Here is a 27,608-nt window from a genome sequence, read left to right as displayed (position 1 = left end):
TCTGGTGGTGGTGGTGATGGTGGCCTGGTGGTGGTGGTCTGGTGGCCTGGTGGTGGCCTGGTGGTGGTGGTGGTGGTGGCCTGGTGGTGATGGTGGTGGCCTAGTGGTGGTGGTGGCCTGGTGGTGGTGGTGGTTGTCTGATGTCTCAGTCTGGCAGAATGTGTATGGGTCCTCCACTCAGGAGACAATGCTGATCATGCTCCTACAATATCTCTATATCTATTACATCTATTTCTATGTTTGCAGTGGTGCAGTGGTGAGATGACCTGAAGGTGGTATGGAGGTGCCACGGCGGTCTGATGTCTCAGTCTGGCAAGATGCGTATGGGTCCTCCACTCAGCACGTGATGCTGGTCCCTGTCCTCCTGTTCCTCCTCAGTCCTCCACAGTTCCCGACGCAGACGCCCTCTACAGCCCTGAGAACAGCGGGAGTCTCCTGCCCCACACACCAACACACGACAGTGCAGGAACACCTCCTGTTGACACACACGCAGATAGACACGTGGATACGCACGTAGATACAGAACATAGACACACATCAGACACACACATACTGAACTGGCCAGCTGGCTCCCGGGGTGTCTGTTCTTACTGACCTTGTTGTCCTTGCCAACAAACTTGAAGACAGGAACCTGGTAGTGTTTGGATAGCTGGTCCTTAGCAGAGTACTGACGTACCATTTCATCTGAGATACACCTAAACACACATTATAGAGTTAGAGAGGAGGAGAGAAGAGGAGTAGGGGAGGAGGGAGAGAAGAGGAGTAGGGGAGAGAGGGGAGGAGGGAGAGAAGAGGGGAGAGAAGAGGAGTAGGGGAGAGAGGGGAGGAGCGAGAGAGGAGGGGAGAGAAGAGGAGTAGGGGAGAGAGGGGGGGAGCGAGAGAGGAGGGGGAGAGAAGAGGAGTAGGGGAGAGAGGGGAGGAGCGAGAGAGGAGGTGAGAGAAGAGGAGGAGAGAAGAGGAGTAGGGGAGAGAGGGGAGGAGCGAGAGTGGAGGGGAGAGAAGAGGAGGAGAGAAGAGGAGTAGGGGAGAGAGGGGAGGAGCGAGAGTGGAGGGGAGAGAAGAGGAGGAGAGAAGAGGAGTAGGGGAGAGAGGGGAGGAGCGAGAGAGGAGGGGAGAGAAGAGGAGGAGGGAGAGAGGAGTAGGGGAGAGAGGGGAGGAGCGAGAGAAGAGGGGAGAGAAGAGGAGGAGAAAAGAGGAGTAGGGGAGAGAGGGGAGGAGCGAGAAAGGAGGGGAGAGAAGAGAAGAGGAGGAGAGAAGAGGAGGAGGGAGAGAGGAGTAGGGGAGAGAGGGGAGGAGCGGAGAGAAGAGGAGGAGAGGAGAAGAGGAGTAGGGGAGAGAGGGGAGGAGCGAGAGAGGAGGGGAGAGAAGAGGAGGAGTAGGGGAGAGAGGGGAGGAGCGAGAGAGGAGGGGAGAGAAGAGGAGGAGAGAAGAGGAGTAGGGGAGAAGAGGAGTAGGGGAGAAGAGGAGGAGAGAAGAGGAGTAGGGGAGAGAGGGGAGGAGCGAGAGAGGAGGGGAGAGAAGTGGAGGAGAGAAGAGGAGTAGTGGAGAGAGGGGAGGAGGGAGAGAGGAGGGGAGGAGGGGAAGGGGAGGAGGGAGAGTGGAGGGAGAGAAGAGGGGAAGGGGAGGAGTGAGAGAGGAGGGGGAGGAGGGAGAGGAGAAAGGGAGGAGGGGGAGGGGGAGAGAGGCGAGGAGGGGAAGGGGAGGAGGGAGAGTGGAGGGGAGGAGGGGAGGGAGAGTGGAGGGGAGTGAAGAGGGGAAGGGGAGGAGGGAGAGAGGAGGGGAGAGAAGAGGAGGAGGGATAGGAGGGGAGAGAAGAGGAGGAGGGATAGGAGGGGGGAGAGAAGAGGAGGAGGGGGGAGAAGAGGAGGAGGGATAGGAGGGGGGGAGAGAGAAGAGGAGGAGGGATAGGAGGGGGGAGAAGAGGAGGAGGGAAGATGAGGTGGAGAGGAGAGAGAGAGGAGGGGTGTGTGGAGAGAAGAGGAGTAGGGGAGGAGGGGAAGTAGGGAGAGAAGGGGAGGAGGGAGAGAGGAGGGGAAGTGGGGAGAGAAGAGGAGTAGGGGAGGAGGGAGAGAGCAGGGGAAGTGGGGAGAGAAGAGGAGTAGGGGAGGTGGGGAGAGAAGAAGAGAAGGGGAGGAGGAGAGGGGCACAATGAGGGCAGGATATTATAGGAGGAGATTATAGTTATGCTGACAACCCATACCCTGTTTTAACAAGCTACTCCGTCTTAACACAATACCCACTGACCCATACCCTGTTTTAACACAATACCCACTGACCCATACCCTGTTTTAACACAATACCCACTGACCCATACCCTGTTTTAACACAATACCCACTGATCCATACCCTGTTTTAACACAATACCCACTGACCCATACCCTGTTTTAACACAATACCCACTGACCCATACCCTGTTTTAACACAATACCCACTGACCCATACCCTGTTTTCACACAATACCCACTGACCCATACCCTGTTTTAACACAATACCCACTGATCCATACCCTGTTTTAACAAGCTACTCCATCTTAACACAATACCCACTGATCCATACCCTGTTTTAACAAGCTACTCCGTCTTAACACAATACCCACTGACCCATACCCTGTTTTAACACAATACCCACTGACCCATACCCTGTTTTAACACAATACCCACTGATCCATACCCTGTTTTAACACAATACCCACTGATCCATACCCAGTTTTAACAAGCTACTCCATCTTAACACAATACCCACTGATCCATACCCTGTTTTAACAAGCTACTCCGTCTTAACACAATACCCACTGACCCATACCCTGTTTTAACACAATACCCACTGACCCATACCCTGTTTTAACACAATACCCACTGATCCATACCCTGTTTTAAGACAATACCCACTGATCCATACCCTGTTTTAACACAATACCCACTGACCCATACCCTGTTTTAACACAATACCCACTGATCCATACCCTGTTTTAACACAATACCCACTGACCCATACCCTGTTTTAACACAATACCCACTGATCCATACCCTGTCTTAACAAGCTACTCCGTCACTGTTAGCTATAGCTGCCTTTATGCCTTTATAAATGGCACCCTATTCCCTATGGGCCCTGGTCTAAAGTAGTGCACTATAGAATGAATAGGAAGCCATTTGGGATGCAGGGGGACTGTTTGTAAGGACATAGCTAGTGAGTGACCTCACTTTGTCAGCCAATCATGATCTTCTCTTAACAGCCCAAATGGCACCCTATTCCCTATGGGCCCTGGTCTAAAGTAGTGCACTATATAGGGATTAGGGCCCTGGTCTAAAGTAGTGCACTATATAGGGAATAGGGCCCTGGTCTAAAGTAGTGCACTATATAGGGAATATGGCTCTGATCTAAAGTAGTGCACTATATAGGGAATAGGATGCCATAGGGCTCTGGTCTAAAGTAGTGCACTATATAGGGAATACGGTGCCATTTGGGATGCAATCTCTGTGAAGTATGGAGGAGAAGTGTTTTGTTGGAAACATTTTATAGATAGTCCTGATAGACAGACACCCTGCTCTGTCTGTCTGTCTGTCGTAACCAGTTGTATTTTTGTCGGCAGGATTGATCCATTGACTTTGGAGTAAACACCACTGTCCCCAGTCTCGTCCTCCCGTCATGCTGATACAGTATATAATGTACATGGTAGTGTAGTACCCACCCGTCTTTGATGAGGTAGTATTTGAGAGCCTGGTCTGCCTTGGCGCTGGGGGTAGCAAAGCAGCTCTCCACCAGAGCTGACAAACCCTCCACCTATAGTAAGTCAAGCACAAGTCAAATTTGTAAAGTAAACTTAAAGTAAAGTACAACATACAAAATTTGACGCATAAAAGAGCTTATTAAAATCCTCACCCAAATGGAAATCTTAAATGGTCAAATAAATGTATCAGTCAACAAAGTATGATCCACAAGCTAACAAAACAAGATCTTTATTGATCCGTGATATGGAGACAACAGACATGTGGTCACACTGGTTAAGTCCCAAATGACACCCTATTCCCTATATAGTGCACTACTTTAGACCAGAGCCCTATTCCCTATATAGTGCACTACTTTAGACCAGAGCCCTATGGCACCCTGTTCCCTATATAGTGCACTACTTTAGACCAGAGTCTTATGGCACCCTATTCCCTATATAGTGCACTACTTTAGACCAGAGTCCTATGGCACCCTATTCCCTATATAGTGCACTACTTTAGACCAGAGCCCTATGGCACCCTATTCCCTATATAGTGCACTACTTTAGACCAGAGCCCTATGGCACCCTATTCCCTATATAGTGCACTACTTTAGACCAGAGTCCTATGGCAGCCTATTCCCTATATAGTGCACTACTTTAGACCAGAGCCCTATGGCACCCTATTCCCTATATAGTGCACTACTTTAGACCAGAGCCCTATGGCACCCTATTCCCTATATAGTGCACTACTTTAGACCAGAGTCCTATGGCACCCTATTCCCTATATAGTGCACTACTTTAGACCAGAGCCCTATGGCACCCTATTCCCTATATAGTGCACTACTTTAGACCAGAGCCCTATGGCACCCTATTCCCTATATAGTGCACTACTTTAGACCAGAGCCCTATGGCACCCTATTCCCTATATAGTGCACTACTTTAGACCAGAGCCCTATGGCACCCTATTCCCTATATAGTGCACTACTTTAGACCAGAGCCCTATGGCACCCTATTCCCTATATAGTGCACTACTTTAGACCAGAGCCCTATGGCACCCTATTCCCTATATAGTGCACTACTTTAGACCAGAGCCCTATGGCACCCTATTCCCTATATAGTGCACTACTTTAGACCAGAGCCCTATGGCACCCTATTCCCTATATAGTGCACTACTTTAGACCAGAGCCCTATGGCACCCTATTCCCTATATAGTGCACTACTTTAGACCAGAGTCCTATGGCACCCTATTCCCTATATAGTGCACTACTTTAGACCAGAGCCCTATTCCCTATATAGTGCACTACTTTAGACCAGAGCCCTATGGCACCCTGTTCCCTATATAGTGCACTACTTTAGACCAGAGTCCTATGGCACCCTATTCCCTATATAGTGCACTACTTTAGACCAGAGTCCTATGGCACCCTATTCCCTATATAGTGCACTATATACACTCTTAGAAAAAAAGAAAATCCAAAAGGAGTTCTAAAGGGTTCTATCTGGAACCAAAAAGGGTTCTTGAAAGGGTTTTCCTATGGGGACAGCCCATGAACCCTTTTAGTTTCTAGATTTAACCTATTTTTTCTAAGAGTGTAGGACTTTGGTTAACAGTAGTGCACTACATAGGGTGCCATTTGGGATTCAGTACAGTACCTTCTCCCTGGGTTCCACCCCGAAGAACAGTGAGTCGTGGAGGCGTAGTTGGGGTGGAGCCCGGTAGGGCTCAGAGAACTCAGCACTCTTAAACAGCTCCAGAGAGAAGGGGAACAGGCCCTGGGAGTGGCCTGCTAGCTCTAGGGCGGAGCTACGGAGACTGGCCTGGGATGAGAGAGAGCGAGAGAAATTAAATTACACCAACTTAATTTAAAAATGCAATTTAAAGTTGCTCAAGCAACCTTTATAAAAAAACAGAACGAAATAGATCAAATCAAACAAATCAAACAATGAAAAAGGGATAATGATAATTAAATTGCTGAATAAAATAGCAAGTTAAAAGGTGGGTTTCCAAACATCATTTAAAGGAAAACCAATAGTTTTATTCCATATTTTGTATGTTGGACTTTTATTTTGAATGTTGGACTTTTATTTTGAATGTTGGACTTTTCTTTTGAATGTTGGACTTTTCTTTTGAATGTTGGACTTTTCTTTTGAATGTTGGACTTTTATTTTGAATGTTGGACTTTTATTTTGAATGTTGGACTTTTATTTTGAATGTTGGACTTTTATTTTGAATGTTGGACTTTTCTTTTGAATGTTGGACTTTTATTTTGAATGTTGGACTTTTATTTTGAATGTTGGACTTTTATTTTGAATGTTGGACTTTTATTTTGAAATAAGAGGAAGTAAGAGGAAGTACTAAAAAGAAGCATTCAATCACCCTCTTACCTGGTAACCGTCGGAGACCTCGTAGTGTCGTGGGAATTCACAGGTGACAGGTAGCAGCAGTTTGGAGGTCCTGACAATCATATCCCGGTTACTACCGGACCACGGTCCTGGGCTGGACTTTGGAAGACCTGTCACTAAATTGGTACCCACTATCTTGTCGTCTGTCACCTGGGATGGGAATGAATCAATCAACCAATCGTTTACTCCTGAGGAGGTGAACTATTGCACCCAAAACATGTATAACCACTGTGATTACTAGTTTGACCCTGCTGGTCATCTATGAACGGTTGAAAGTCTTGAAGAACAGTCTGGCCTTAAATGACCATGTGCTGGTCATCTATGAACGTTTGAATGTCTTGAAAAACGATTTGGCTTAAATGACCATGTGCTGGTCATCTATGAACATTTTAACATTTTGAAGAACGATCTGGCCTAAATGCCTGTACTCTTAATTTCCACCGGCACAGCCAGAAGAGGACTGGCCACCCCTCGGAGCCTGGCTCCTCTCCAAGTTTCTTCCTAGGTTCCCTGCCTTTCTAGGTAGTTTTTCCTAGCCACCGTGCTGCTACACCTGCATTGTTTGCTGTTTGGGGTTTTAGACTGGGTTTCTGTATAAGCACTTTGAGACAACTGTTGATGTAAGAAGGGCTTTAAAAAATACATTTGATGGAATCAACATCCAACATTTTAAGGCCGTAAATCAAATCCGAGTTTACCTTTCTTACTGCTTGTCTTTCACTCCAGTAGTGCCGTTTCCCAATGACACTACATGATGTCATGAAAACAATACAAGTAACTCCGTCTGTGGTCCATTGGTTCCGGTCCCCTGTCAGCTCTGAAATACGACTGACAACCTCCGGGTACTGGACTGTAGAATCAGTCAAGACTAATTCATCCAGAGTGGAAGGCGACACAAAGAAGGTAGGTCCTCCACTAGAGGGCCGCAGGTCCTGAAGCTGAACCTGTGTAAGGGCTAGGGTCTAGGATGTAGGGTCTAGGATGTAGGGGCTAGGGTCTAGGATGTAGGAGCTAGGGTCTAGGATGTAGGGTCTAGGATGTAGGGGCTAGGGTCTAGGATGTAGGGGCTAGGATGTAGGGGCTAGGGTCTAGGATGTAGGGGCTCGGATGTAGGGGCTAGGGTCTAGGATGTAGGAGCTAGGGTCTAGGATGTAGGGTCTAGGGTCTAGGATGTAGGGGCTAGGGTCTAGGATGTAGGGACTAGGGTCTAGGATGTAGGGGCTAGGATGTAGGGGCTAGGGTCTAGGATGTAGGGGCTAGGGTCTAGGATGTAGGGGCTAGGGTGTAGGATGTAGGGGCTAGGGTGTAGGATGTAGGGGCTAGGATATAGGATGTAGGGGCTAGGGTGTAGGGGGTAGGGTGTAAGGGCTAGTGTGTAGGATGTAGGGGCTAGGGTCTAGGCATGGGGCTAGGGTGTAGGGGATAGGGCTCGTGTCTAAGATAGGGTGAAGGGGCTAGGGTATAAGGGATAGGGGCTAGGCTAGGGTGTATAGGCTAGGGGCTAGGGTGTAAGCTAGTGGTGTAAGGGCTAGGGTCGAAGCTAGGATGTAGGGGCTAGGGTCTAAACTAGGGTGTAAAGGCTAGGGTCTAGGCTAGGGTGTAAGGGCTAGGGGCTAGGGTGTAAGGGTTAGGGGCTAGGGTGTAAAGGCTAGAGGCTAGGCTAGGGGCTAGGGTGTAGATGCTAGGGTGTAGGCTAGGGTGTTAGGGGCTAGGGTGTAAAGGTTAGGGGCTAGGGTGTAGAGGCTTGGGTCTAGGCTAGGGTTAGGGGCTAGGGTGTAGGGGCTAGGGTGTAGGGGCAAGGGTGTAGAGGCTAGCGTGTAGGGGCTAGGGTGTAGAGGCTAGGGTGTAGGCTAGGGTGTAGGGACCAGAGGCTAGGGTGTAGGGGCTAGGATCTAGGCTAGGGTGAAGGCGCTAGGGTGTAAAGGCTAAGGTGTAGATGCTTGGGTTTAAAGGCTACGGTGTAGGGGATAGGGTGTATGCATTTCTCTACGGCTGGCCATGCTTTCCTCCTGGCTACCCCAACCCTGGCCAACAGCTCCGTACCCCTCTCAGCTACTTGCCCGAGCCTCCCCAGCTTCTCCTTCACACAAATCCAGATCGCAGATGTTCTGAAAGAGCTGAAAAACCTGGACCCGTACAAATCAGCTGGGCTAGACAATCTGGACCCTCTCTTTCTAAAACAATCCGCCGCCATTGTTGCAACCCCCATTAACAGCTTGTTCAACCTCTCTTTCGTATCGTCCGAGATCCCCAAAGGTTGGAAAGCTGCCACGGTCATCCCCCTCTTCAAAGGGGGTGACACTCTAGACTCAGACCTGTATCCATCCTGCCCTGCCTATCTAAAGTCTTCGAAAGCCAAGTTAATAAACAGCTCACTGACCGTTTCGAATCCCACCGTACCTTCTCCGCTGTGCACTCTAGTTTCCGAGCCGGTCACGGGTGCACAACAGCCACGCTCAAGGTACTAAACAATATCATAACCGCCATCGATAAAAGACAGTACTGTACAGCCTATTCATCAACCTGGCCAAGGCTTTTGACTCTGTCAATCACCTTATTCTTATCGGCAGAATCAATAGCCTTGGTTTCTCATATGACTGCCTCACTTGATTCACCAACAACTTCTCAGAGTTCAGTGTGTAAAATCGGAGGGCCTGTTGTCCTGACCTCTGGCATTCTCTATGGGGGTGCCACAGGGTTCAATTCTCGGGCCGAGTCTTTTCTTTATATACATCAATGATGTCGCTCTTGCTGCTGGTGAGTCTCTGATCCACCTCGATGCAGACGACACCATTCTGTATACATCTGGCCCTTCTGTGGACACAGTGTTAACTAACCTCCAAACGAGCTTCAATGCCATATAACACTCCTTCTGTGGCCTCCAACTGCTCTTAAACGCTAGCAAAACCAAATGCATGCATTTTCAACCATTCGCTGCCCGCACCTGCCCGCCCGACTAGCATCACTACTGGACGGTTCTGACCTAGAATACGTGGACAACTACAAATACCTAGGTGTCTGGCTAGACTGTAAACTCTCCTTTCAGACTCATATCAAACATCTCCAATCCAAAATCAAATCTAGAATCGGCTTTCTATTTCGCAACAAAGCCTCCTTCACTCATGCCGCCAAACTTACCCTAGTAAAACTGACTATCCTACCGATCCTCGACTTCGGCGATGTCATCTACAAAATAGATTCTAATACTCTACTCAGCAAATTGGATGCAGTCTATCACAGCGCCATCCGTTTTGTTACCAAAGCACCTTATACCACCCACCACTGCGACCTGTATGCTCTAGTCGGCTGGCCCTCGCTACATATTCGCCGCTAGACCCACTGGCTCCAGGTCATCTGTAAGTCTATGCTAGGTAAAGCAGCTCCGCCTTATCTCAGCTCACTGGTCACCGTAGCAACACCCACCCGTAGCACGCGCTCCAGCCGGTATATCTCACTGGTCATCCCCAAATCCAACACCTCCTTTGGCCACCTTTCCTTCCAGTTCTCTGCTGCCAGTGACTGGAACGAATTGTAAAAATCGCTGGAGCTGGAGACTTATATTTCCCTAACTTTAAACATCAGCTATCTGAGCAGCTAACCGATCGCTGCAGCTGGACATAGTCCATCGGTAAATAGCCCACCCAATCTACCTACCTCATCCCCATATTGTTCTTATTTACTTTGCTGCACACCAGTATCACTACTTACACACCATCATCTGATCATCATCATCTGCTCATCTATCACTCCAGTGTTAATCTGCTAAATTGTAATCACTCTGCTACTATGGTCTATTTATTGCCTTACCTCCTCACGCCATTTGCACACACTGTATATAGACTTTCTTTTTTTCTATGGTGTTATTGACTGTACGCTTGTTTATTCCATGTGTAACTCTGTGTTGTTGTTGTTTCTGTCGCACTGCTTTGCTTTATCTTGGCCAGGTCGCAGTTGTAAATGAGAACTTGTCCTCAACCGACCTACCTGGTTAAATAAAGGTGAAATAAAATAAAAAATAAATATGGGCTAGGGGCTAAGGTGTAGGGGCTTGGGGCTAGTGTCAAGGCTAGATTCTAGGGGCTAGGGTAGGGGCTAGATTCTAGGGGCTAGGCTAGGGTAAGGGCTAGATTCTAGGGGCTAGGGCCTCGTGTATAGGCTAGGGTAAGGGCTAGATTCTAGAGGCTACGGTCTAGTGTATAGGCTAGGGTAGGGGCTAGCTTCTAGGCTAGGGGCTAGATTCTAGGGGCTAGGGTAGGGGCTAGATTCTAGGGGCTAGGGTAGGGGCTAGATTCTAGGGGCTAGGATAGGGGCTAGGGCAGAGGCTAGATTCTAGGGGCTAGGGTAGGGGCTAGATTCTAAGGGCTAGGGGCTAGATTCTAGGGGCTAGTGAGGGGCTAGAATAGGGGCCAGGGAAGGGGCTAGATTCTAAGGGCTAGGATAGGGGCTAGATTCTAAGGGCTAGGGTAGGGGCTAGATTCTAGGGGCTAGGGTAGGTGCTAGATTCTAGGGGCTAGGGTAGGGGCTATATTCTACGGGCTAGGGTAGGGGCTAGATTCTAGGGGCTAGGGTAGGGGCTAGATTCTAGATTCTAGGCTAGGGGCTAGATTCTAGGGGCTAGGGGTCTAGTCATACCTCCACTACTGTTCCACAGGTCTTGAGGCTGAAGCTGAGATTGATGTGTGTTCCGTTGGAGACGCCGCGGCATGACGAGTTGGACAGGGAGAGTTCCAGGCCCCCCACCAGGTCCCTTAGAACCGACACCTTAATGGAGCTGCTGCTACACTGCACCGGGACTGGACACACACGCACACACACAGAGACACACACACACACACGCACACAGAGACACACACACACACAGAGACACACACACACACAGAGACACACACGCACACAGAGACACACACAGAGACACACACACACACGTGCACACACACAGAGACACACACACACCCACACACACACACAGACACAGACACACACCACACACCACACACAGACACAGACACAGACACACACCACACACCGCACACACACACAGACACACACACACAGTAGAATGTGTTAAACATGGGTTGGACAGGATGAGTTCCAGGTCCCTTACTAGGTCCTGTATGGAGCTGCTGCCACACGACACATGACCATACAGGTGAAGAGTTTCATGAGTACAGTTAACTGCACAGGGACTGGAAGATACGACCAAACACACACACACACCCTGCCACATCACACACACTCTCTGGTCTCACCCTGGCATGTGCGTTTGTCATCCCCCAGCTCCAGTCCTCGGGGACAGTGACAGTGATAGGAGTCCTGTAGTACAGAGCAACCATGGCTACAGCCTCCGTTGTTGTTGTAGCACCCTGCTATCTCTACAGAAAGAGGAGAGGAGATAGAGGAGGAGGGAGAGGAGGAGAGGAAGGGGAGGGGAGGGGAGGGGAGGGGAGGGGAGGGGAGGGGAGGGGAAGGGAAGGGGAGGGGAGGAAGAGGAGGAGGGGGAGGGGGGAAAGAATAGGGCGAGAGGAGGAAGGGGAGGAAGAGGAGGGGAGAAGGAGGTATAAAGGACGAGGAGGGGGGATAACTCTTTAGGAGGAGGAGTTTGCACTTTTGGAACTATTCCAATGGTTCTCAATATAGTGAAAGATAACGAATGCTATTTGAACCCTACTGTGTCCCAGATATTACACACAGAACATTATGGGTACTGTAGTACATTATGCTACTGTAACTTTCCACCCACATGGTGGTTTGACTCTACCTTTGCAGTTGCGTCCATCCTCCTCCAGTACCCTGCCTGGTCCACACTCACACTGTCTGGACCCCTTGGTGTTCACACATACCTCCTTACAACCTCCGTTCCCCTGCTCACACTCATTCACATCTGGAGAGGAGTCAGTGAGCAGACACACACAGACAGACACAGCAGTGAGGAGAGGTCACAGGACAACATTTTTTGATTTTGATAGGGGAGGTAGAGAGGTAGAGAGAGAGAGAGAGAGACAGAAAGAGAGAAAGAGAGAGAGACAGAGAGAGAGACAGAGAGAGCGAGAGAGAGAGAGACAGAGAGAGAGAGACAGAGAGACAGAGAGAGAGAGAGACAGAGACGGAGAGACAGAGAGAGAGAAAGAGAGAAAGAGAGAGAGAGAAAGAGGAAGAGAGAGAGAAAGAGAGAGAGAGAGAGAGAGAGAGAGAGAGAGAGAGAGAGACAGAGAGAGACAGAGAAAGAGAGAAAGAGAGAGAGAGAGAGAGAAAGAGAGAGAGAGAAAGAGAGAGAGACAGAGAGACAGAGACAGACAGAGAGAGAGACAGAGAGAGAGAGAAATCCTCAGCGTAGTAGGGAGAGTGATTTGGTTGATAGGTGGATAGTATGATAATAACAGTTCTCAAGCTATCAGGGTTTTCATAGCACGCTTGTCACCCACCATTAGACTAGGATGTAGTGAAGGTTCCCTCCCTCCCGCCACCCACACACCCATCTCTGGCTGGCTGGCATATGTCTCCTCCTCTCCTTGTGAATGAATGATTCAGCACATTCAGTCAATCTCTCTCTCTCTCCTCACCTCCCACCACCCACCCACCCACCCCTCTCACTCCCCCCACCCACCTCCCCCCACCCACCTCCCTCTCCCCCCCCCTCTCTCCCCCTCTCCCTCCCCCACACACCACCTACCCCCCTCTCTCTCCCCCTCTCTCCTTCCCTCCCCCACCATCCATCCCCCATCTCTCTCTCCCCCTCTCCCTCTCCCACCACCCACCTACCCCCTCTCTCTCCCTCCCCCACCACCCCTCCATCCCCCTCTCACCGAGACATGTCTGTCTATCTGGTCCCAGGGTGGTTCCAGCAGCACAGCGACAGTCCGACTCCGGACACTGAGGTCCACTGCACTCCACCTCATCACATATGTCATAGAAATCTACAGGACACAAAGAACATGTAGAGGGAGGTGAGGTTTACCACAGAACATGTAGAGGGAGGTGAGATTTACCACAGAACATGTAGAGGGAGGTGAGGTTTACCACAGAACATGTAGAGGGAGGTGAGGTTTACCACAGAACATGTAGAGGGAGGTGAGGTTTACCACAGAACATGTAGAGGGAGGTGAGGTTTACCACAGAACATGTAGAGGGAGGTGAGGTTTACCACAGAACATGTAGAGGGAGGTGAGGTTTACCACAGAACATGTAGGGGGAGGTGAGGTTTACCACAGAACATACAGAACATGTAGAGGGAGGTGAGATTTACCACAGGACATGTAGAGGGAGGTAAGGTCTACCACAGGACACAAAGAACATGTAGAGGGAGGTGAGGTTTACCACAGAACATGTAGAGGGAGATGAGGTTTACCACAGAACATGTAGAGGGAGGTGAGGTTTACCACAGAACATGTAGAGGGAGGTGAGATTTACCACAGAACATACAGAACATGTAGAGGGAGGTGAGGTTTACCACAGAACATGTAGAGGGAGGTGAGATTTACCACAGAACATACAGAACATGTAGAGGTAGGTGAGGTCTACCACAGGACATGTAGAGGGAGGTAAGGTCTACCACAGGACACACAGAACATGTAGAGGTAGGTGAGGTCTACCACATCTACACAGAGAAACAAATAAACATGGTAACATGTTGGGAACTTCATACCACATTCATAAACCATACAGACAGACAGACAGACAGACAGACAGACAGACAGACAGACAGACAGAAACAGACAGAGACAGACAGACAGAAACAGACTGACAGACAGACAGACACAGACAGAGACAGACAGACAGACAGAAACAGACAGAGACAGACAGACAGACAGACAGACAGACAGACAGAAACAGACTGACAGACAGACAGACAGAAACAGACAGACAGACAGACAGAAACAAACAGACAGACAGAAACAGACAGACAGACAGACAGACAGACAGACAGACAGACAGACAGACAGACAGACAGACAGACAGACAGACAGACAGACAGACAGAAACAAACAGACAGAAACAAACAGACAGACAGAAACAAACAGACAGACAGAAACAGACAGACAGAAACAAACAGACAGACAGAAACAGACAGACAGAAACAAACAGACAGACAGAAACAGACAGACAGAAACAAACAGACAGACAGACAGAAACAGACAGACGTACGTCCACAGTAGACATGGAAGCAGACAGACGGTCTGGGCAGACGGTAGACGTAGTATCCTCCTGTACAGGCCTTCACATCAACACTGGCATTCCACTGGCAACAGTTACTATTGAAGCTGGCACACACAGGAAGGGTCATGATACCATCCTGGGGCTGGGGGAGAGGGGGAGAGGGGAAGAGGGAGAGAGGAGGAGAGAGGGAGATGGGGAGAGGGGGAGAAGAGGAGAGGGGGAGAGGAGGAGAGGGGGGAGAGGAGGAGACAGGGAGACGAGGAGAGGGGAGAGAGGAGAGGAGGAGAGAGGGGGAGAGGGGAGAGAGGGGGAGAGGGGAGAGAGGGGGAGACGGGAGAGACGGGGAGAGGAGGAGACGGGGAGAGGGGAAGATGGGGAGAGGGGAGGAGAGGAGGAGAAAGGAGGAGAGGGGAGAGAGGAGGAGACAGGGAGAGGAGGAGAGGGGGAGAGGAGGAGACGGGGAGAGGGGAATAGGTTACTGTTCATTTGGTTGGAAGTTGATTGCACGTGGAGCCACTAGATTAAGAGAACATAAAGTGCTACAACAGCAGGTAGGCTGGCAGTTTAGTTCAGCATTTTTTTGTATCGTCCGGCACACGGGGTTTGAACCCGCAACCTTCTATCTGCTGGTCCGCCTCTCTAACCTCTAGTCTACTAACCTGTGGGTGGCTCCCATTGAGCCAGATGGGGGCGTGGGTTCCACAGTGGTTCTCTTCGATGCAGAAAGTAGGCATGGCGTCTCCGGCCATCCCCGTGAAGCGGTACCACTCCCCTGACACTCGGCTGTCACACAGGGGCACACTGCCAGAGGAGTGGTTGACATGGTACTCTGTATTACGCCAGGGCTCATTCAGAGAGATGTAGGCAGAACACGGGTCCAGAGCTGGAGGAGAGGAGAGAAGAGAGGTAGGGGGAGAGAAGAGGAGAGAAGAGAGGTGGTGGAGAGAAGAGAGGTGGAGAGAAGTGAAGAGAAGAGAAGAGAAGTGAAGAGAGGTAGGGGGAGAGAAGAGGAGAGAAGAGAGGTGGTGGAGAGAAGAGAGGTGGAGAGAAGTGAAGAGAAGAGAAGAGAAGTGAAGAGAGGTAGGGGGAGAGAAGAGGAGAGAAGAGAGGTGGTGGAGAGAAGAGAGGTGGAGAGAAGAGAAGAGAAGAGAAGAGAAGAGAAGAGAAGAGAAGAGAAGAGAAGAGAAGAAGAGAAGAGAAGAGAAGAGAAGAGAAGAGAAGAGAAAGAGAGAAAGAGAGAAAGAGAGACAGAGAGACAGAGAGAGAGAGAGAGAACAAGTTAATCAATGGTTGTCCTCAGGGGAACAAACGACTGTAGAGTAATTCCCTTCGGCTGTAAACCATCTCTATTGACAGCATAGAGAGACAGAGAGAAACAACACGACCAGGAGCCAGCTGGGATAAGAGATAGGAGATAGGATGTATAGGAGTTAGGAGATAGGATGTATAAGAGCTAGGAGATAGGATGTATAAGAGCTAGGAGTTAGGATATAGGATGTATAGGAGTTAGGAGATAGGATGTATAAGAGCTAGGAGATAGGATGTATAAGAGCTAGGAGTTAGGAGATAGGTTGTATAAGAGCTAGGAGATAGGAAATAGGATGTATAAGAGCTAGGAGTTATGAGATAGGATGTATAAGAGCTAGGAGTTAGGATGTATAAGAGCTAGGATGTATAAGAGCTAGGAGTTAGGAGATAGGATGTATAAGAGTTAGGAGATAGGATGTATAAGAGTTAGGAGTTAGGAGATAGGATGTATAAGAGCTAGGAGTTAGGAGATAGGATTTATAAGAGTTAGGAGATAGGATGTATAAGAGCTAGGAGTTAGGAGATAGGATTTATAAGAGTTAGGAGATAGGATGTATAAGAGCTAGGAGTTAGGAGATAGGAGATAGGATGTATAAGAGCTAGGAGTTAGGAGATATGATGTATATGAGTTAGGAGATAGGAGATAGGATTTATAAGAGTTAGGAGATAGGATGTATAAGAGCTAGGAGTTAGGAGATAGGATGTATAAGAGCTAGGAGTTAGGAGTTAGGAGATAGGCTGTATAAGAGCTAGGAGTTAGGAGATAGGAGATAGGATTTATAAGAGTTAGGGGCTACAGTGGTCCTTCCTTTAATTAAAAGTATTGAGCTCTGGCAACAATGGTTGGCAGTTAAATAACATGCCATAGAATTGTGCAGCACCCTACAAGCTGCAGTACGTCACAACTTTTAACGGAAGACCCACTGTAGGAGCGAGGGTGTATAGGAGTTAGGAGCTAGGAACTAGCGGATAGGAGCTAGGAACTATGAGCAAGGGAATAGGAGCTAGGGGATAGGATATAGGATATAAAGGAGCTAGGGGATAGGAGCTAGGAACTAGGAGATAGAAAACAGGATCTAGGAACTAGAAACTATGAGCAAGGGGATAGGAGCTAGTAACTATGAGCTAGAGAATAGGAGCTAGGGGATAGGAGCTAGAAACTATGAACTTGGGAATAGCACCTAGGGGATAGGAGATAAGATATAAATGAGATAGGGGAGCTAGGGGATAGGAACAAGGAGCTAGAGAATAGGATATAGGAAAAACAGAAAACCAGCAGACTCCGGACCTCGTAGGTTCAGGTCCCTGGTTCAAACCCAGTGAGGGATAGGGATGGAAGCAATGAGGAGATAGGAGCTAAGGGCTAGGAGCTAAGGGCTAGGAGCTAAGGGCTAGGAGCTAAGGGCTAGGAACTAAGAGCTAGGAACTAAGAGCTAGGAACTAAGGGCTAGGGGCTCAGGGCTAGGAGCTAAGGGCTAGGAACTAAGAGCTAGGAACTAAGGGCTAGGAGCTAAGGGCTAGGAGATAGAAGAGCAGTCAACTCCTTCACACAGGAACGATTGATGTCAAAACAGACAAACAGGAAGAACTGGAGGCCACAGCTGGCTGGAAGTAGAGGACCAAGTCAAGGATACCAACATGAACACACACACACACACACAACCCCCCACTCCACACACACACGCACACACACACAGACACACACACACACACAACCCCCCACTCCACCCACACACAACCCCCCACTTCACACACACACAACCCCCCACTTCACACACACACAACCCCCCACTCCACTCCACTCCACCCACCCACCCACACACACACCCCCACTCCACACACACACAGCCCCCCACTCCACACACACACAGCCCCCCCACTCCAAACTGTTTTGAGTTAACTTGCTGAATTAACTGCCCTCAATTCAATTTGACTCCAGACAACGAGGACTCTGAGTCAGCTAATATAAATCTCTATAAGTCTGGCACAGTAATGGTACACGGCAACAACCCCAAACAGTCTCAGCTGGACTTTCACCTGATCAAAGAATTAAACCAGCAGGGGAAGCTCTCCCTTGAGAAAGATGCCCCCCACCCCGAGCGGGTCAGACCAGAGCTCTTCATTATATAACCTCACAGACGAGCCACCCCAAGCGGAAAGTCAACCTCCCAGCACAGATTACCACTCCCCCATTGAAATGAAGGACAAATTCACCCAGCTGGAGGTAAGGCAGGTAGAGGTGGAACAGCAGGTGATTACACTTCAGTCAGCACAGACCCAGACAACATTCCAGCACAACAACACTCTCTTAACCAGACCCGGAGAGCTGGAGGTGGAGAGAAACATATCTGCACTCTGGACAGTGGTGAGACAACTTCAACAGGAGAAATAGCAGGAACAGGAGAAGAACAGAGCCCTAGAGGAGAGGATCAGACTGCTGGATCACCCAGCCACATAATAAAACACACAGGCACAAATGACCTGAGGGCACAGCAGGAAAATGGTGGCCACAGCACTGTGGTGATTGGAAGTGATTGTTTGAAAAAGCTTCTTCTACTTTCCCCAGCGCACAAGGGGTTAACTCCACCCTGCTACCATACAGCGGGTAAGCGCAATTGTTTCCCGTGACTGTGCCTCAAAACCAAATGTTTTCCTGGCACACCACTCCACCCTGGACTTGAACAGCCTCTATGACCAGGTCCACCTCTACAAGGCAGCAGGGCCCATCTTCACCTGGACCCTAAAGGACATCACTCTCAAACGCAGCCAACACTTCACACAGGAGCAACAGATCAATAGACACCCCGTCCAGACCATCGAGACACTCTCCCAGACCTGCGGGACCCCCGGACCTACACATAGAGGACCCACGCCGAGAGGACCTACATCCAGACCACAACACCACCCCCACCCCAACCAATCAACACCCCCCCAAGTCAACCATGCCCACACCCCATTTAGGCCCCCCTCAGATTAGACCTATGCCCCTCCTGCCCACCCCATTCCCCCAAAGAGGGCTTCATCATGGAAGTCACACATACGCCCAGGTAGTGAGCGGGCAAACAGGCCCAACCCCCACTCTTACACTAGCCCAAGCCAATGCCATGTACCAGATGCTCAGCAGGCTCTGCTCACACTTACTGGCCTGAGGCCAAACCACACGACCAACAACATTGGACACTTTATGGAACACAAAGCCTTCACTATCTCATCCTGGAATATCCAAGGCCTGACGTCATCTGCCTTTGGCCTAAAGAGCAGGAACCTGGACTTCACCAAATAAATTAGAAGTACACACATTGTCATCCTACAAGAAACATGGTATAGAGGAGACAGACCCACTGGTTGCCCTCTAGGTTACAGAGAGCTGGTCCCATCCACCAAACTATCAGGTGTGAAAAGGGGAAGGGACTCAGGGGGTTTGCTACTTTGGTATAGAGCAGAACTAACTCACTCTATTACATTAATCAAAACAGGAACATTTTATATTTGACTAGAAATTCAAAAGGAAATGGTCTCAGAGAAAAATGTCCTCCTGTGTGCTACCTATGTTCCCCCAACTAGAATCCCCATACTTTAATGAAGATTGCTTCGCCATCCTGGAGGGGGAAATCAATTATGTACTAGTCTGTGGCGACCTAAATGCCAGAACCGGACAAGAACCTGACACCCTCAGCACACAGGGGGACAAACACCTACCTGGAGGTGACAGCATTCCCTCCCCCATATGCCTCCCTAGGTACAACTATAACAACATAACCAACAAAAACGGGTCACAACTCCTGCAGCTCTGTCGCACGCTGGGTATGTACATAGTCAATGGTAGGCTTTGAGGGGACTCCTATGGTAGGTACACCTACAGCTCATCTCTTGGCAGTAGTACTGTAGACTACTTTATCACTGACCTCAAACCAGAGTTTCTCAGAGCTTTCACAGTCAGCACACTGACACCCCTATCAGACCACAGCAAAATCACAGTCTACTTAAACAGAGCAATACTCAATCATGAGGCATCAAAGCCAAAGGAACTGAGTAACATTATGAAATGCTATAGTTGGAAGGAATGCAGTTTGGAAACCTACCAAAAAACAATTAGGCAACAACAAATTCAATCCCTTTTAGACAACTTCCTGGACAAAACGTTCCACTGTAATAGTGAAGGTGTAAACATGGCAGTAGAAATTCTTAACAGTATATTTGACCTCTCAGCTTCCCTATCAAATGTAAAAATGTCAACAAGAAAACTGAAGAAAATGAACAACAACGACAAATTATTTGATGAAGAATGCAAACACCTAAAAAGAAATGGAGAAACCTATCTAACCAAAAACATAGAGAGCTAGAATACCTGACTCTACCCCTTCATTATGGTGAATCACTAAAACAATACAGAAATACACTACGGAAAAAGAAGGAACAGCACGTCAGAAATCAGCTCAATGTAATTGAAGAATCCATAGACTCCAACCACTTCTGGGAAAATTGGAAAACACTAAACAAACAACAACACAACGAACTATCTATCCAAAATGGAGATGTATGGGGAAACCACTTCTCTAATCTGTTTGGCCCTGTAATGAAGAACAAAGAGCAAAAACATATACATGATCAAATACAGATCTTAGAATCAACTATTAAAGACGACCAGAACCCACTGGATTCTCCAATTACCTTGAATGAACTACAGGACAAAATAAAAACCCTCCAACCCAAAAAGGCCTGTGGTGTTGATGGTATCCTCAATGAAATTATAAAATATACAGGCAACAAATTCCAATTGGCTATACTAGAACTCTTTAACATCATCATCAGCTCTGGCATATTCCCCAATATTTGGAACAAAAGGACTTATCACCCCAATCCACAAAAGTGGAGACAAATTTTACCCCAATAACTACCGTGGGATATGCGTCAACAGCAACCTTTGGGAAAATCTTCTGCATTATCATTAACAGCAGACTCATATATTTCCTCAGTAAAAACAATGTACTGAGCAAATGTCAAATTGGCTTTTTACCAAATTATCGTACGACAGACCACGTATTCACCCTGCACACCCTAATTGACAAACAAACAAACCAAAACAAAGGCAAAGTCTTCTCATGCTTTGTTGATTTAAAAAAGCCTTCGAGTCAATTTGGCATGAGGGTCTGCTATACAAATTGATGGAAAGTGGTGTTGGGGGAAAAACACACAACATTAAAAAATCCATGTACACAAACAACAAGTGTGCTGTAAAAATTGGCAAAAACACCCACAAATTTCTCACACAGGGCCGTGGGGTGATACAGGGATGCAGCTTAAGCCCCAACCTCTTCAACATATATATGATCTTTTGGATCCCTGCTTTTTAAATCTGGCAGCTGATTTCATAGCTGAACCACTAACCCTGGAATGTAATGAATTTCCAAAGATCTGGAAATCAGCATTTGTCCTACCACTTTTATAAGGGGGAGATCCAACTCTTTTAAATAATTATAGGCCAATCTCAAAGCTGTCACCCCTGGTGAAAATATTTGAAACCCTTGTGAGTCAACAGCTAAAATAGTTTTTATTTACTAACTCTCTTATTAATGTACCAATCAGACTTCAGGAAGAAGCATAGCACAATTACAGCAGCCATGAAGGTTGTAAATGATATCACTGAAGCCCTTGACAAAAAACAGCACCGTGTCTCACTTTTTATTGATCTCTCTAAGGCTTTTGATACAGTTGATCATGCTATACTAAGCCAGAGATTGTCGAGTGGAGGTCTTTCAGAGCATGCAGTTGCATGGTTTGCTAACTATCTGTCTGATAGAACTCAGTACACTCAATTTGATGGGCTCATGTCTGTTAAATTGTCTGTCTGTAATGGTGTGCCCCAAGGCTCTGTACTTGGTCCTCTCTTATTCACTATTTATATAAATGATTTAGACAAAAATGTCCAAAATGCGCAACTTCATTTTTATGCTGATGATACTGTTATTTACTGTTGTGCCTCGTCTCTTACAAAAGCTTTCCAGAACTTGTAAACTGCTTTTTATACTGTTCAACATACCTTGTGTCAATGGAAGCTTATCCTCAATACTGACAAAACTAAACGAATGGTGTTTCTAAAGCAAGAAATAGACCTCTGAACCTTTCACCTATTATTACCTGTTAGGGCAAGGAGATTGAGGTTGTAACCTCATATAAATATCTTGGAATTTTGTATACCAGGGTTGGCTGGCCTTCTCTAGTCACTCGTAGGCTCAGGCACTGGTATACTTTTATTTACAAAGCCATTTTGGGTTTACTACCTTTTTATTTGGGCATTTTTATTGATCAGAAATATGGTGGGTACTCTCTTCGTTCGCTGGACTTTATCCTGCTAACTGCTCCAAATGTCCGAACTGAATTTGGTAAAAGGACTTTTATGTACTCTGCGCCAGTGTCTTGGAACGCCTTACAAAATACTCTTAAACTGGAAGAACTTGTCCCAATTGGTGTTTTTAAATCACTGATGAATGATCTTGAGACTGATTCCCTGACCTGTCAATGTTTTTAAATCACTGATGAATGATCTTGAGACTGATTCCCTGACCTGTCAATGTTTTTAAATCACTGATGAATGATCTTGAGACTGATTCCCTGACCTGTCAATGTTTTTAAATCACTGATGAATGATCTTGAGACTGATTCCCTGACCTGTCAATGTTTTTAAATCACTGATGAATGATCTTGAGACTGATTCCCTGACCTGTCAATGTTTTTAAATCACTGATGAATGATCTTGAGACTGATTCCCTGACCTGTCAATGTTTTTAATTCGCTGATGAATGATCTTGAGACTGATTCCCCGACCTGTCAATGTTTTTAAATCACAGATGAATGATCTTGAGACTGATTCCCTGACCTGTCAATGTTTTTAAATCACTGATGAATGATCTTGAGACTGATTCTCTGACCTGTCAATGTTTTCAAATCACAGATGAATGATCTTGAGACTGATTCCCTGACCTGTCAATGTTTTTAAATCACTGATGAATGATCTTGAGACTGATTCCCTGACCTGTCAATGTTTTTAAATCACTGATGAATGATCTTGAGACTGATTCTCTGACCTGTCAATGTTTTCAAATCACAGATGAATGATCTTGAGACTGATTCCCTGACCTGTCAATGTTTTTAAATCACTGATGAATGATCTTGAGACTGATTCCCTGACCTGTCAATGTTTTTAAATCACTGATGAATGATCTTGAGACTGATTCCCTGACCTGTCAATGTTTTTAAATCACTGATGAATGATCTTGAGACTGATTCCCCGACCTGTCAATGTTTTTAAATCACAGATGAATGATCTTGAGACTGATTCCCTGACCTGTCAATGTTTTTAAATCACTGATGAATGATCTTGAGACTGATTCTCTGACCTGTCAATGTTTTTAAATAGCTGTTTTTGATTTTGTTATACTCTTGTGAATTCTATGGTTTTTACCAGATTACTTGTAGTTTTTCATGTTGTTTGTCTGTCATTTTTGTAATGACTTGTTGCTGCTGATCTCGGGCCAGGACGCTCTTGAAAAAGAGATTTTAAATCTCAATGAGCCCTTCCTGGTTAAATAAATAAACAAAATAAAAATAATCGATTGGCGAGGGTACTGGAACAGTCTGCAGCACCCGGCCTCACCCTACTAGAATCCGAAGTCAAATGTCTACTGTTTGCTGATGATCTGGTGCTTCTGTCACACCTCCTCCTAAAACCATCACACATCCTCCGAGAACCATCACACCTCCTCCTATAATCCATCACACCTCCTCCTATAATCCATCACACCTCCTCCTATAACCATCACACCTCCTCCTATAACCATCACACCTCCTCCTATAATCCATCACACCTCCTCCTATAACCATCACACCTCCTCCTATAACCATCACACCTCCTCCTATAACCATCACACCTCCTCCTATAACCATCACACCTCCTCCTATAACCATCACACCTCCTCCTATAACCATCACACCTCCTCCTATAACCATCCCACCTCCTCCTATAACCATCATACCTCCTATAACCATCACACCTCCTATAACCATCACACCTCCTCCTATAACCATCACGGTAGAGCCGTTTACCTTACAAAGAACCCTTGATTTCTCCCAAAATATTATTTTGATGAAAACGGTTCTTGGTAGAACCCTATCCCCCTCCGCAAAGAACCTTTTTGGAAACCTTTTTTCAAAGAGCGTATGCTAATAGCAGCTTTTGAATGAAAGACTATTAGAGGGCCGTGGGTCCTGGCTACAGAACAGAGTTAATGACTATAGCCATTAGAGGACTGTGGGTCCTGGCTACAGAACAGAGTCAATGACTATGGCCATTAGAGGACTGTGGGTCCTGGCTACAGAACAGAGTCAATGACTATGGCCATTAGAGGACTGTGGGTCCTGGCTACAGAACAGAGTCAATGACTATGGCCATTAGAGGACTGTGGGTCCTGGCTACAGAACAGAACAGAGTCAATGACTATGGCCATTAGAGGACTGTGGGTCCTGGCTACAGAACAGAACAGAGTTAATGACTATGGCCATTAGAGGACTGTGGGTCCTGGCTACAGAACAGAGCAGAGTTAATAATGACTATGGCCATTAGAGGACTGTGGGTCCTGGCTACAGAACAGAGTTAATGACTATGGCCATTAGAGGACTGTGGGTCCTGGCTACAGAACAGAGTCAATGACTATGGCCATTAGAGGACTGTGGGTCCTGGCTACAGAACAGAGTCAATGACTATGGCCATTAGAGGACTGTGGGTCCTGGCTACAGAACAGAACAGAGTTAATGACTATGGCCATTAGAGGACTGTGGGTCCTGGCTACAGAACAGAGCAGAGTTAATAATGACTATGGCCATTAGAGGACTGTGGGTCCTGGCTACAGAACAGAGTTAATGACTATGGCCATTAGAGGACTGTGGGTCCTGGCTACAGAACAGAGTCAATGACTATGGCCATTAGAGGACTGTGGGTCCTGGCTACAGAACAGAGTCAATGACTATGGCCATTAGAGGACTGTGGGTCCTGGCTACAGAACAGAGTCAATGACTATGGCCATTAGAGGACTGTGGGTCCTGGCTACAGAACAGAACAGAGTTAATGACTATGGCCATTAGAGGACTGTGGGTCCTGGCTACAGAACAGAGTTAATGACTATGGCCATTAGAGGACTGTGGGTCCTGGCTACAGAACAGAGTCAATGACTATGGCCATTAGAGGACTGTGGGTCCTGGCTACAGAACAGAGTCAATGACTATGGCCATTAGAGGACTGTGGGTCCTGGCTACAGAACAGAGTCAATGACTATGGCCATTAGAGGACTGTGGGTCCTGGCTACAGAACAGAACAGAGTTAATGACTATGGCCATTAGAGGACTGTGGGTCCTGGCTACAGAACAGAGCAGAGTTAATAATGACTATGGCCATTAGAGGACTGTGGGTCCTGGCTACAGAACAGAGTTAATGACTATGTCCATTAGAGGACTGTGGGTCCTGGCTACAGAACAAAGTTAATGACTATGGCCATTAGAGGACCGTGGGTCCTGGCTACAGAACAGAGTTAATGACTATGGCCATTAGAGGACCGTGGGTCCTGGCTACAGAACAGAGTTAATGACTATGTCCATTAGAGGACTGTGGGTCCTGGCTACAGAACAGAGCAGAGTTAATGACTATGGCCATTAGAGGACTGTGGGTCCTGGCTACAGAACAGAGTCAATGACTATGTCCATTAGAGGACTGTGGGTCCTGGCTACAGAACAGAGCAGAGTTAATAATGACTATGGCCATTAGAGGACCGTGGGTCCTGGCTACAGAACAGAGTTAATGACTATGTCCATTAGAGGACTGTGGGTCCTGGCTACAGAACAGAGCAGAGTTAATAATGACTATGGCCATTAGAGGACCGTGGGTCCTGGCTACAGAACAGAGTTAATGACTATGGCCATTAGAGGACTGTGGGTCCTGGCTACAGAACAGAGCAGAGTTAATGACTATGTCCATTAGAGGACTGTGGGTCCTGGCTACAGAACAGAGCAGATTTAATAATGACTATGGCCATTAGAGGACTGTGGGTCCTGGCTACAGAACAGAGTTAATGACTATGGCCATTAGAGGACTGTGGGTCCTGGCTACAGAACAGAGTTAATGACTATGGCCATTAAAGGACTGTGGGTCCTGGCTACAGAACAGAGCAGAGTTAATAATGACTATGGCCATTAGAGGACTGTGGGTCCTGGCTACAGAACAGAGCAGAGTTAATAATGACTATGGCCATTAGAGGACTGTGGGTCCTGGCTACAGAACAGAGTTAATGACTATGGCCATTAAAGGACTGTGGGTCCTGGCTACAGAACAGAGCAGAGTTAATAATGACTATGGCCATTAGAGGACTGTGGGTCCTGGCTACAGAACAGAGCAGAGTTAATAATGACTATGGCCATTAGAGGACTGTGGGTCCTGGCTACAGAACAGAGCAGAGTTAATAATGACTATGGCCATTAGAGGACTGTGGGTCCTGGCTACAGAACAGAGCAGAGTTAATAATGACTATGGCCATTAGGACTGTGGGTCCTGGCTACAGAGCAGAAGAATACTAAAGCTGAACAGTATCAATCTCTCACAGCCTAATGGTCTGTAGACTAGGGGTCCTTGTCTAAAGTAGTGCACTATATAGGGAATAGGGTTCCATAGGGCTCTGGTCTAAAGTTGTGCACTATGTAGGGAATAGGGTGCCATTTGTGATATAGCCTTGATTACCTGCACTCATCCAAACATGCTCACGGAGAGAGACAGGAAGAAAGTGTTTTAGACCGAAGATCCATCGCCAGCAGAAAAAAAATAAACGACTGTCAAGACAATTTAGTCTGTTGTTTAAACAACAAGTTGTAATATGCATAAGTTTTCTCGTGTGAGTCATGCACACATTTAAAAAAAATAAAAAAATAAAAATAAAAACCACAGTCTCCACTTCCTCAGGCTTACTATACGCTACACACGACATCTATGTTACAGAGGAAGATCAACGGAGGACCGACTAGATTCCCGTACACAACTATAATGTCCACTGTTGTCCTGCCATTATTCTACTGAAAGATCGGGAGGAAAACATAAGTATTTTTTACAATGGCACCATAGTATGCTGTAACAGTGACACATTGATTCCCCCCCTGCTGTCGGTGTTATGGACACGTAAAGGAAACCTAGAGACGGGTATACGTGGTGGTACTCACCGATGGCTTCCGCAGTGGGTGTGTGCTGTAGGAGCACGGTTAACAGGGACGATATCATTACCGCGTAAACTTCAACTTTCCCCCGGTTACCAACTCCTCGGGTCATCTCAGCACCTGGAATCAGACTGTTAAACGAGACTATGCCGGTAGACAATAGGAATCCGAGCTCAGTCTGTGTCCGAGTATGTCTGTCTCTGAGTGTCCGTCAACGTGTCTCTGAGTGTGTGAGGTTTCTTGAAAAACGTTAACAGGGTCTTTAATAGACAGCTTATCTGTGTATCTGTGTACAGAAATGAGGGCTTGGCCAGGGGGTTGGAGTTTGGTGTGTGTCAGAGTACATTAGTCTCACCTTGACCTGATGGGTTCAGTGACAGCACCATCCTCCCATTGTTCCACAGGCCGATCTTATCCACAGAACCAGCCCGGCCCTAGATTACACACACACACACACACACACACACACACACACACACACACCTCCCTCCACCTCACCTCTCAACTCTTCTTCATTCTCTCTCCCTGTCCTCAGGACTTGTCCTCGCTCCTCCTCCATTCTCTCTCTCTCTCTCTGTCCTCAGGACTTGTCCTCGCTCCTCCTCCATTCTCTCTCTCTCTCTGTCCTCAGGACTTGTCCTCGCTCCTCCTCCATTCTCTCTCTCTCTCTCCACAAGAAATACAGTTCATGTGCTGTTGAAATAGAACCAGAATACTCTGTCTATCTCTGACGACAGAGAACATTAGCTGATTGAGTTCTGGCTGACCAGTTTACTGTCTATCTGCCTTAATA

At 47.4% G+C, this 27,608-nt stretch overlaps 1 protein-coding gene across 1 annotated transcript; it reads right to left on the bottom strand.

The window, feature by feature from the left end:
- Window positions 1-40: 40 nt before the first annotated feature.
- Window positions 41-27,098, bottom strand: oit3 (oncoprotein induced transcript 3). Its single transcript, XM_031799987.1, has 12 exons — window positions 26,822-27,098; window positions 14,920-15,143; window positions 14,249-14,402; window positions 12,910-13,020; window positions 11,865-11,987; window positions 11,356-11,478; window positions 10,739-10,899; window positions 6,089-6,256; window positions 5,357-5,521; window positions 3,689-3,780; window positions 596-695; window positions 41-475 (listed from the first exon to the last, which is right to left on the bottom strand). Exons 1-12 carry the CDS (start codon window positions 26,925-26,927, stop codon window positions 305-307), a joined length of 1,698 nt encoding a protein of 565 aa, XP_031655847.1. The 5' UTR covers window positions 26,928-27,098; the 3' UTR covers window positions 41-304.
- Between the last annotated feature and the right edge of the window lie 510 nt (window positions 27,099-27,608).

The sequence above is a fragment of the Oncorhynchus kisutch genome, linkage group LG20 (genome assembly GCF_002021735.2).
Source record: "Oncorhynchus kisutch isolate 150728-3 linkage group LG20, Okis_V2, whole genome shotgun sequence".
Taxonomy (NCBI): domain Eukaryota; kingdom Metazoa; phylum Chordata; class Actinopteri; order Salmoniformes; family Salmonidae; genus Oncorhynchus; species Oncorhynchus kisutch.
Note: the sequence above shows the minus strand (reverse complement) of the source record. Positions and strands in the feature narration are given on the sequence as shown.